This window comes from Mesoplodon densirostris, chromosome 3 (assembly GCF_025265405.1).
Source record: "Mesoplodon densirostris isolate mMesDen1 chromosome 3, mMesDen1 primary haplotype, whole genome shotgun sequence".
NCBI lineage: Eukaryota > Metazoa > Chordata > Mammalia > Artiodactyla > Ziphiidae > Mesoplodon > Mesoplodon densirostris.
In genome coordinates, this window is record NC_082663.1 from 146,468,983 (window position 1) to 146,480,062 (window position 11,080).

At 41.7% G+C, this 11,080-nt stretch overlaps 2 protein-coding genes across 2 annotated transcripts; one reads left to right on the forward strand and one right to left on the reverse strand.

Moving 5' to 3' along the window:
* Positions 1–5,802: 5,802 nt before the first annotated feature.
* Positions 5,803–6,741, reverse strand: LOC132485713 (olfactory receptor 7D4-like). The gene has a single exon (XM_060092299.1). The coding sequence runs from the start codon at positions 6,739–6,741 to the stop codon at positions 5,803–5,805; it is 939 nt and encodes a 312-aa protein (XP_059948282.1).
* Positions 6,742–7,662: 921 nt separating this feature from the next.
* LOC132485714 (acyl carrier protein, mitochondrial-like) lies at positions 7,663–8,135 on the forward strand. The gene has a single exon (XM_060092300.1). The coding sequence runs from the start codon at positions 7,663–7,665 to the stop codon at positions 8,068–8,070; it is 408 nt and encodes a 135-aa protein (XP_059948283.1). The 3' UTR covers positions 8,071–8,135.
* Positions 8,136–11,080: the final 2,945 nt, after the last annotated feature.

Below are 11,080 nucleotides of genomic sequence, written 5' to 3' on the forward strand. Positions count from 1 at the left end.
TCTAGAAAAATCCTATAAATGAATAATATGTGGGAAAGCCTTTAATTCTCTCTATTCCTTTTGTCTTGAAAGAAATCACCTTGTCCTATCGATGTCAGGCATGTAGGAAAGCCCTCAGTAGTCCTGATTAACTTGACCTGAAAAGAGCACACTGGAGAGATGGCCTTCAAGCATAAGGAATGTGGGAAAGTCATCCATCTCACAACCCAGCCTGTTAGGGCTCACAGTGAATCCATACTACTGCGAAACATGGTAAGCACTTTACTGTTTCCTCAGGGAAATATATATTCCTTAAATATGGGAGATCTTGCAATGCAGAGGAATGCTACTAAGGTAATACTTGTGGAAAACTGTACTTCTCCTGAGTACTTTGATGTTGACTTGAGATCACACTATGGAGAAGAACATTATGGATGTAAAAATATTGCAGAGTCATCATTTTTTTCCCATTAGAATGTTACTCATCAGGAATTCCCTGGCAGTTCAGTGGTTAGGACTCAGCACTTTCATTGCCGGGGCCCGGATGTGATCCCTGGTCAGGGAACTAAGATCCTGCAACCCATGCAGTGTGGCCAAAAGAAAAAGAGAAAAAAAAAGGAATGTTATTCATCCATTGGACATGGGGTGATTCACAATTAAGAGAAATGAAATGTGGGAAATATGGGAAATGCTACCCCGAGTCTGAAATCTTAGGATTTCTGTAAAAGGATAGTGTTCCGGTTGGTCCCAAAGATCTATTTTGAAATTTGTCACCTGGCCCTGACCTTTCCTGGGCAGTGGTACGTCTTTCTTTCTCCTCATCGTCAGGCCAGGCCAGTCTAATTGCTACATCTTCCAGGCCACAGCCTGGCCAAAAGTGGGCCTACAGGATTCACAGTTAATCCTCTTTGGACCCCCTGGTTTCTCCTTGTTGGGTGGACCTGGTTAAGACGTTGCAAAGACAGGGACTGCTTGGCTGTGTATGGTGCTCGTCAAGTCCCAAAGGCTGAAGTGGAGAATATATTACATCTCTGTAAATTTGTAAAGATGGCCTTGTCCTCTCACAGTCCTGATCCTTTCAGGGTCAGGATTAAGCATGGGATGAATGGAGTAAAAGTGAGATTTCATCTATCGATGTGAGACACCCCAATTTTCTGACCTTTGCGGGAAAACAACACCCTGACACCTTGGAAGGCATTCAACCTCAGGCATTGCAGGAAGAGGGTAAAAGCAATGAATGTTCTCTTTCACCCCTATATCCAGCTCCAAACCCATGGGTAACAATCATATTATGTGTCTGGGTCAAGCAACCTCTGCTGTTGGTGACATGGCCTCCCTCTGGGTTTGTCATCCCATCCAAGTGCTTGAAAAGTGAAAAACTCATGTGACTCTGGCTGCTCCTGATAATGTGCGCTGCTTGATGCCATGACTGGCAGTTCCTGAAGGTGGGCTTCAGGTGCAGAGACAGACAAATGACCAGTACACCTATTATTCCTCTTAAAGATGGGTTTATGGAGGTTCAGCTGTCTTCAGTTGCTCCCCCATCTTTGTCACCACTGGGAATTACAGAAATTGAACAGGATCTGTCTGGACTTTATATTGGCTCAATTCTACCAGCTGTCAGTAACATCCTTGGTACAGGTGTACCAACCGCACCATTATTGCCACCAGAACTAACCAGTCCCTCATTTATGTGCCACCAGTGAACCCAGCTACTGCATTACCAGGTCTGATGCATTTACCAGCAGGTATGCCTAACCTCTGCACCCTCCCCAGTCTTAAGCTTCCCGCACCCCACGTCATGCAAGGTGTCAGCTAGCCAGAACTTGTTAACCCGAGTATGTTGCCCATCTTGCCTTCCTAGAACTCTGTCTAATACAAACCTCATTTCAGCCTCAGATAAAAAGTTACACAGTTCTCATGTTCGAGCAAGCTTGGGTTACATCATGTATGGCCATCAGGGTGCATGACACTTTCTTGATGACACTTTCTTGAGGCTAATCAAACCATTGTAATGATAATCCAAATCAAGCTTAAAACAAAGCCTGGACTGGCATTACCTGTGAACCTTTCACAGTAGTTAAGATTTATTCAGAGTGGTTTTTGCAGGGAAATCTTGACATTGTATTTCTAATCTTTTTTGGTTAAAGGTGTAATAGTCCATATTTACTTTCCTGTTCTGCCTTTATCTGCCCCAGAATATTTATGCCACTGTGGGTGTGTATGTAAGACCTTCCTTATTTTCTTGCCTCCTTCATTTCCCTCATATCACTTTTGAACTGATATATTAATCATTACTTTATTATCTACCTCCTACTATCATATGGGATCGTCTAGGCCTCATACATTTTTTGTATACATTGCTCATGTCTTCTCAGTTCCTAGCACAGGGACATAACTTAATTATTTGCTGAGAGATTAAAGGAGAACGCCAGAGGGAAGAACTTAAAAGGAGATACAGGCCTCCAGGTTTCTCCAGGCTCCTTCAAGGGAACGTCAACTGGGTCAACTGAATAAAATATTTCATTCTTTTTCTCTTGATAATGCCCAGCAGCAGTTTATACTGTGTAAGCCATATATAGACTTTAAATTTTTTCTATAACCACAAGAAACCAAAAAGAAATAACTGAGATCTTTTTCTTTTCTTTTTTTTTTGGCTGCGATGAGTCTTTGTTGCTGCACGCGGGCTTTCTCTAGTTGTGGTGAGCGGGGGCTACTCTTCGTTGTGGTGCGTGGGCTTCTCATTGTGGTGGCTTCTCTTGTTGTGGAGCATGAGCTCTAGGTGCGTGGGCTTCAGTAGTTGTGGCACGTGGGCTCAGTAGTTGTGGCTTGCGGGCTCTAGAGCGCAGGCTCAGTAGTTGTGGTGCACGGGCTTAGTTGCTCTGTGGCATGTGGGATCTTCCCAGACCAGGGCTCGAACCCGTGTCCCCTACATTGGTAGGTAGATTCTTAACCACTGCACCACCAGGGAAGCCCCTGAGATCATTTTTAATAAATTTTATTTAACCCAAGATATCCAAAACATTTCAACATAGTAAGTGGTAGTGGAGCTATTTAAATCCTTCATATGGAGTATTCAAAATTCACTGGATACTATATATTCATCAGATGTAACTGATTTGTGTTTAGATCTCAAAAAATTACAGTTGAAAGGATAGCTTCCAATACCCAACACATTTGCAATAATTTTCTGCATACAGGTGTGAGGCCAGGCGCTCCGGAGCCCTGGGTGCAGATTTAGCCTCGGACTCTGGTGTCCTGAGTAGTCATCACATGGCCTCCAGACCCACCCTCTGACCCAGAGTGCCAAGAGTCACCACAGGATGAATACAGCACATCAGTGAAGGGTGTGTGTGTCTGAACACATTTACTGACCAACTGGAAATATCCAAATATCCGTGGATAAGGAAAATGTGGCACAGCCATACATTTGAATACTATTGTACAATTATAAGGAACAAAGTACTGATGTGTGTTTTTCACATGGATAACTATGAAAAATCATTCTGCTAAGTGAAAGAAGCCAGATACAAAAGATCATCTATTGTGTGATTCCATTTATATAAAATAGCTAGAAAAGGCCAGTTTATAGAGACAGAAGCAAATAAGTGGTTGCCTAGGACTGAGGTGACCGTTGATATTACCTGCAAATGGGCACAGGGGAACTTTCTAGGGTGATAAAAATGTTCTAAAACTGGATTATGGTGATGATTGCATAAGTAAAAATTTACCAAAACCATTGCCCTTATGCTCTCAATGGCTGAATTTCATGATATATAAATTATCCCTCAATAAAGCTATTAAATAAATTTTTTTAAGTTTTATTCTGGACTCACTCAAGGTGGAATTGAAAAGTTCCACCTTTGTTTTCAGCATGCATTATTACACACCAATATTATTATGGTTACCACTCTGAATTGCAACGTGTTTACCTCTTTGGTCCCCAGTTTTGTTCATATGAAGTAGGCAATAAAAACACTATGGATTAAACTTAGTGGAATCAAGTTGAATTCAAGCCACACTGAATATCTTTTTCCCAAGGGGGGAAAGCAGGGTGGCGGTGGTGGGATGAATTGGGAGATTGGGATTGACGTATATACACTAATATGCATAAAATAGATAACTAATGAGAACCTGCTGCAGAAAAAAATAAATTAAACAAACCCCACTATGGATTAAACTTAGTGGAATCGAATTCAATTAAAGCCCCACTGAATATGTTTTTCCTTACTAATACATTACGATTTTCCAGTAATTTGAAGATCTTACTATATACCCAGTATTTGTTTTGTGTTTGTTTTTGTCGTTTTTGCCCCCAGAGTCCTTAGTTCCATTCATGGTATTGTTTGGATATTCTTCATAGTCTTCATCATGTGTCTCAGCTGTGGTTCCCTGGAAGCAGGTGCCGAATCAAGGATTTATTTGGAAGCACGTTATTGGAAGAAGCAAGGACCATGGAACATAGGTTAGAGAAAAGGGAAGTGATACAGGGCAGAAAACACATGCAATAAAGCTCATCTTAAGTTAGCTTGCACACGAGTGAGCAGAGTTTTCATCCTGTAGGGAAATTCTGGAAAATAGCACAAAATCCAAGCTTCAGAATGATCCCAGCTAAGGGCTGAAGAAGACGGTATACCCCACAACTGTCCATCAAGAACTGTCCCTCGTGGGGCATAATTCTCCGTCAGGTCTGTCGTCACACATTGGGAAAAGTAGGTTCTACCTGGTGCTGACAGTGGCAGTCAGGCTGCTGTGCAGTGGAGATGGTGAAGGGATCCCAGGGAATGTAGGAGAAATGCTGACAGCTTCTACCACTCCACCCTTTGCTGCAGACTCAATTCTATCAATATTCTTCTCAAAAAGTGGACTAAGTTCTGAAAACACTCCACAGGTGTGTGATTACCACTCCTGCTGGCACCTTCAAAGAGTGCCCTCCCCCCAAGTAAGCCACAAGAGAAAACAAGTTTTATTCTATTGCATTCATTATTAGATGTTTTAGGATATTGGGGTGTATCTTAAAACTGCAATGATAGCAAATAAAGGTCCAGCAAAACAAAAGAAAGAGAAAAGGAAGGGAGGGAGGGGGAGGGAGGGAGGAAGGAAGAAGGCAAAGAATGAAGCAATATCTCATAATTGTTCTATGCTATATACTTCTATGAATCATGCGAAAAAACTAACGTTCAAAACTAGATTCCCACTCTTGAAGCTGAAAATCTCACAGTTTTCAGGAAAATGCTGGATAGCAAAGTTAGGAATGTGGGCATAGTGTTAGGTTTTCAGGGTAGACTCCATTCCATTCCCAATCTGTTTGAAAAATGAGATAAATGAGAGAAAACATCTTTTGATAATTTTGTCAAGATAACATAAAATGTACACAAAACAAGAACAGCCTTGGTATGCGAATCACTTTGGTTATGACTGTTGTGTGATTTTCATACCATTTCTTCCAGAGAAAAGCAAACACACAAACAAATTAACGTGAAGAACATGAACATTTGAGAGGATAATTTTGGGGGAAACCATGCCATACGTGGTATAAGTGCTTCAAACCTAATGTTGGAAATCGCCAGAATGTCTGTAAGAAACCCAGCCCAAGATGGAAATGTATGGGCTGCAAATAGGAAGGAAAAGTCAAAAGGAATTACTGAGGAGGGTGTTGAGCAGGAACTAATACAAACACAAATAAAAGCAAAGTCATAGGTGCTTTGAGAATGGAAGAAATGAAGCATGTCTTTTAAGGGAAAAGAAAATCAGGAGATATAAATTCACAAAATTTGTTTTTGCAGCCCACAGTGTCCACGTAGTTCTGAGGCCAGTGGCCCCTCACAGACAAGTGGTACCTAAACCGAGGAGCCTTTCCAGGGCCCCCTTCACATCCTTGTTCCTCAGGCTGTAGATGAAGGGGTTCAGCATGGGGGTGAGCACGGTGTACATCACTGAGGTGATGGAGCTTCTCTGGGGAGAATGGGTCACAGCAGAAGTGAGATAGATCCCCAGGCCTGTCCCATAGAACAAGGAAACCACAGAGAGGTGAGACCCACAGGTAGAAAATGCTTTATATTTTCCCACTGCAGAGGAGATTCTCATTAAAGAGGAGACAATTTGAGAGTAAGAGAAGAGGATTCCACTGAGGGGAAACACACCCAGCAGGGCAGTGGCCACAAACAAGACGATGTTATTGATGAGGGTGTCAGAGCAGGCCACCTTGAGAATCTGAGCCAGTTCACAGAAGAAATGTGGAGTTTCAGTGCCAGTACAGAAGTTCAGCCGCCTCAACAGTAGAATATGAATCAGGGGAACCCAGAAAATGAGGAGCCAACACATCAGAACCAGGAGGCCACAGAAGCGGGGGTTCATGATGACCGTGTAGTGCAGGGGATGGCAGATGGCCACAAACCGGTCATAGGCCATCACAGTCAGGAGAAAACTATCCATTACAGCAAAAATCATAAAAAAATACACCTGAGTGAGGCACCCTATGTAGGAGATGCTTTTGCTCTGTGTCTGGATGTTCACCAGCATCCTTGGGACAGTGGTGGAGACGAAACAGATGTCCACCAAGGACAGGTTGGCGAGGAAGAAGTACATGGGGGTGTGGAGGTGGGGGTCTGAGCTGACGGCCAGGATGATGAGCAGGTTCCCCAGCACAGCGACCAGGTACATGGACAGGAACACTCCAAAGAGGAGGGGCTGCAGGTCAGGATCATCTGAGAGGCCCAGGAGGAGGAACTGTGATACTCCTGTGTGGTTTCCTGCTCCCATGTCGCTGGTGCGTTTGCTGGGGAAGGAGGCAAAAGCAACATTCAGTGAACAGCCAGATGGCACCTCAGCTAGTCACCACTTATGATTCCACCTTTAGGTCGATATCCTTCACCCTCTATTAGTCCTTGCAGTGACAGTGATTCACTCAAGCCAAATGGTAAACCATTTCCATTTTAAATGTATTTATTTAGTGGTTTTAAAATTTAGCAGATTTTTTTTTTTTTTTTTTGCGGTACACGGGCCTCTCACTGTTGTGGCCTCTCCCGTTGTGGAGCACAGGCTCCGGATGCACGGGCTCAGCAGCCATGGCTCACGGGCCCAGCCACTCCACGGCATGTGGGATCTTCCCGGACCGGGGCACGAACCCGTGTCCCCTGCATTGGCAGGCAGACTCCCAACCACTGCTCCACCAGGGAAGTCCAGAAAAAATATTTTTATCTCCTACTCATTGGTTCTAACTTTTTTTGTTATTGGAGTATAGTTGATATACAATGCTGTGTTAATTTCTGCTGTTCAGCAAAGTGAATCAGTTATACACACACATACATTCTTTTTTATATTCTTTTCCATTATTTATCTCAGGATATTCAATATAGTTCCCGTGGTATGCAATAGGACCTTATTGTTTACTCATTGGTTCTAATTCTATATGAAGCTATGGACATAAACCGATTTCTTCTATGATATGACACTTGCAAAATAAATGAAGACATTTAATATCTTTTTGATCTCCGTATTTCCTTCTTTCAAATAGTTCAATAATAGTTATTTAGACGGGGATTCCCAACTCAGACAAACTTAATTCTATGATCTGATGCCCCTTGTTGTTCTGATAGTTATCTCTCAAATGCCTTAAGTGCCTTATTATTATTTCTTTTTAATTTTTAAAAACGTAGCAGTGCATCCTGGGTCGGTGTAACCATGGCGGCTCGTGTCCTTTGCACCTGTGTCCGCCAACTGCCGGCGGCCTTTGTGCCCAGGCTCCCCACACTGGCTGCGGCCCAGCCGCTCAGCACACCCTGTGTTCCCCGTGGGGGCCCGGACGAGGCCTGGGGCTCCGCAGCTGGCCGCAGTGCTCGGTGCTCGGTGCTCGCACAGGTTCCAGGTGGAGTTACACAGCTGTGCCGCCAGTATAGTGACTCTCCCCCTTCGACATTAGAGGGAATTAAGGACCATGTTCTTTACGTCTTGAAACTCTATGACAAGACTGACCCAGAACAGCTCTCAGTAAATTCCCATTTTATGAAAGACCTGGTCTTAGACAGTTTGGACCAAGTGGAGATTATCATGGCCATGGAAGACGAATTTGGGTTGAAGTTCCTGATATAGATGCGGAGAAGTTAATATGCCCACAAGAAATTGTAGATTACATTGCAGATAAGAAGGATGTATATGAATAAAAAATCAGACCCCTTTTCTTCACCGAGAGAAGACTCAGAAGATGCTGGGAAGTGTCTGGAAGTGAGAACGCATCTCTGCATCATAGCTGACTTTGACAGAGTAATTCTGTTTAGACTTGTATTTAAATTGTCTTAAGTGTTTTTGCCCTTTGAAAATCTATAAAACCAAAAACAACAACAACAGCAACAAAGTGTAGTTACTGCTATAACCTTCTTTGTGAGAATTGAAAATGCCTTTGTGCACAATAGGATCCCAGTAAATGATAGCTATTATTATTACTAATCTATTAATTTTATGACAGTTATTTTTGATACATAACTCTCCCAAAGTATGATAAAAAGATGCCATTCAGATAATGGGATCTTGACTCAGAATTCCTAGAAGAGGATTTTGGTCCACCACCTTAAGGTCTGTGTGACCTAATCTCTCTTAGCTGCAGATACCTCACCTCTACAATGGGAGTAATAAATATTCCCAGCATTGTAAGACTGATGAGTGAATTAAATGAGATGATGCATGTAATTTTTCTAGTGTGGTTCTTGTGACATACAGCAGACACATGATAAATGTGAGCTTCTTAACAAAACAATAAATCTGTCTTTAGTGACTATCATTAATCATTATTCCCCTTAAACAGGGGCAGCCAGTCTGTTATCTCTTTGGACTGCAATGCAGCACTTCTAGTTAATGATGATCCCTATGACTTCCTCTTTCAGATACTGCCTGCCAGGTGGATTCTGCCAAGAAGATGGAAATCCGTGTGGACTACACACATAAGAAGGGTAAAGAAAATCCCAAAACCATAAAATAAAATGCAATGGAAGTGTCAGAGTGTGTTGTATTAAAAATCAGCACAGTGAAGCGTAAAAAAAAAAGACTAGTAGATTTGATTTAAAATACTCAAAGCTTCTATAAAAAATCTAACAAATCATTCTTTAAAAAATGAAAGGCAAATTTAAGATAATTATAAATGTTTACATTCTCCATGATAGAAAAAAGCTCAGCGTTATTATGCCTACAGAATGCAATTTATATTTTTTTTACATAAACAAAGCAGGATTTATTGAGCGATAGAACACTCTCAGGAGGGGAAGCAGGCAGGCTTAGGTGAGCAGCTGCTGAGAATGCATTTAATTAAGAGAAAAAAGTAACTGGGGATCAATTTAGTCTGGGACGGTGGATAGAAGAATCCTCTCTGAAATAAGAATATTGAGCTATGAGAGGAAGGGTGGGTAATTGTTAATCAGAGAAAATAAGGAAAGGACAAACATTTTGGGCTGAGAGAACAGAATTCACGGTAGCCCTGGGGTTGGTGAGCTTGGTAATGCAAGGGATGTGAGAGGCCAGTGAGATGGAGAACAGAATGAGGGTAGGAGGACAGAGTGTGAGGCCCACAAGTCGAACATCCTGTACTGTTCTTGATGTGCCTCTCATGTTGGTAATTTTATATTTATTTGTGGGTCAGAGATCATGACCATTTTTGCTCATCATTGTCTTTCCAGGGATTTACATGGTGCCTGGAACATAGTAGGTGCTCAAAACATGCAAATGTTAGATATGTAATAAAGAATGAGACCAAAAGTATCAACTGTAACACAAAAACAGAACCCTCTAAGCCCATCATATGCCTGAATATAGACACAAATTAGAATAGTACAATTAACTTGCATTCATATATAGTTTAAAAGAATAATATATCATGAACAAGTAATTCCTACTCTAGGAATGGATATCTGGTTAGATATAGGATGTTTGCTAACATAATTCATCTCAAAAATAGGCCAGTGAAGAGGAATCATAACCATAATTACAGTAGAAAATGCTTTTGAGAAAATGTGACAACAGCCATTACTGTGGTTAGCAGCCAGGACAGAGCCCCTTGCTAAATAAGGAAGCTAAGGACAATTTCTTTCTTTTTTTAAAAAAAATTATTTATTTATTTATTTTTGGCTGTGTTGGGTCTTTGTTTCTGTGAGAGGGCTTTCTCTAGTTGCGGCGAGCGGGGGCTACTCTTCATCGCAACGGACAATTTCTTAACCCAGTAAAGAATAGGTATTTTAAAACTGCAGCCAAAAGGCTATTCTACATTAAAGCACTAAATATTTGCATTAAATTCATGAAGAAGACAAGGCAGTCTACTCCAAGTTCAATCACTTGATATTCTCTTAACGATTTAAACAGATGGTAAAATGAGCAAATGAAATAAGCCTGAGTACCAAAGGTCAGTAATAATTACATTGTTTGTAGTTGATATTGTGGACACAACAAGGTGGATAAGGTGAAACAACAACATCAATACAGAGATATCGGGTCCTGTCAGAAACTCTAATTTGCCAGCAGAAATAGGGAATCTAAAAGAAAAATCCAATCACATGAGGAACAAAATACACAATACCTCATGCATAACAAATCACCAGTGAGTAGTTAATGAATAAGTGATTGGACACAGGAAATCTAATAGGACCCTAGAATTGTGGGAAAGATCAGAGAAGAGGTGGAGAATCTCTGGAAAATAACTCACTGGGGAGAGGGTCTAGATTCCAAAAAAATGAGAGAAAGAAACAGGACTGGGTTCAGTAGAAACTAAAGTATCTTAAAACTACAGACTTCCCGTCATAGACTAAATAACTATGAGATTGTCCCAGTCTCACTATTCTAGAGGTAAAGCCCAGTACCCACCTTCACTCCTGTTTTCCTTCTTACTCCACCAGGCTTTACTGGGACATGGTCTCTGATGGTCATCAGTGAAGCTTTTTGTTTTCGGCAGTCTGTCTCTGGGAAACCCATGTGGGTTTTCACTGAGCCTGGGAGCAGAGAATTATAGGAAAGGGACAACAGGGACATGTTATTATCATCTCAATGGTTGAACTCTCAGAGCTCCTCATTAAATAAATTGTCCTAGTGATTCTTCTCTCTCCCAACATCTCAAGTCCCTTGA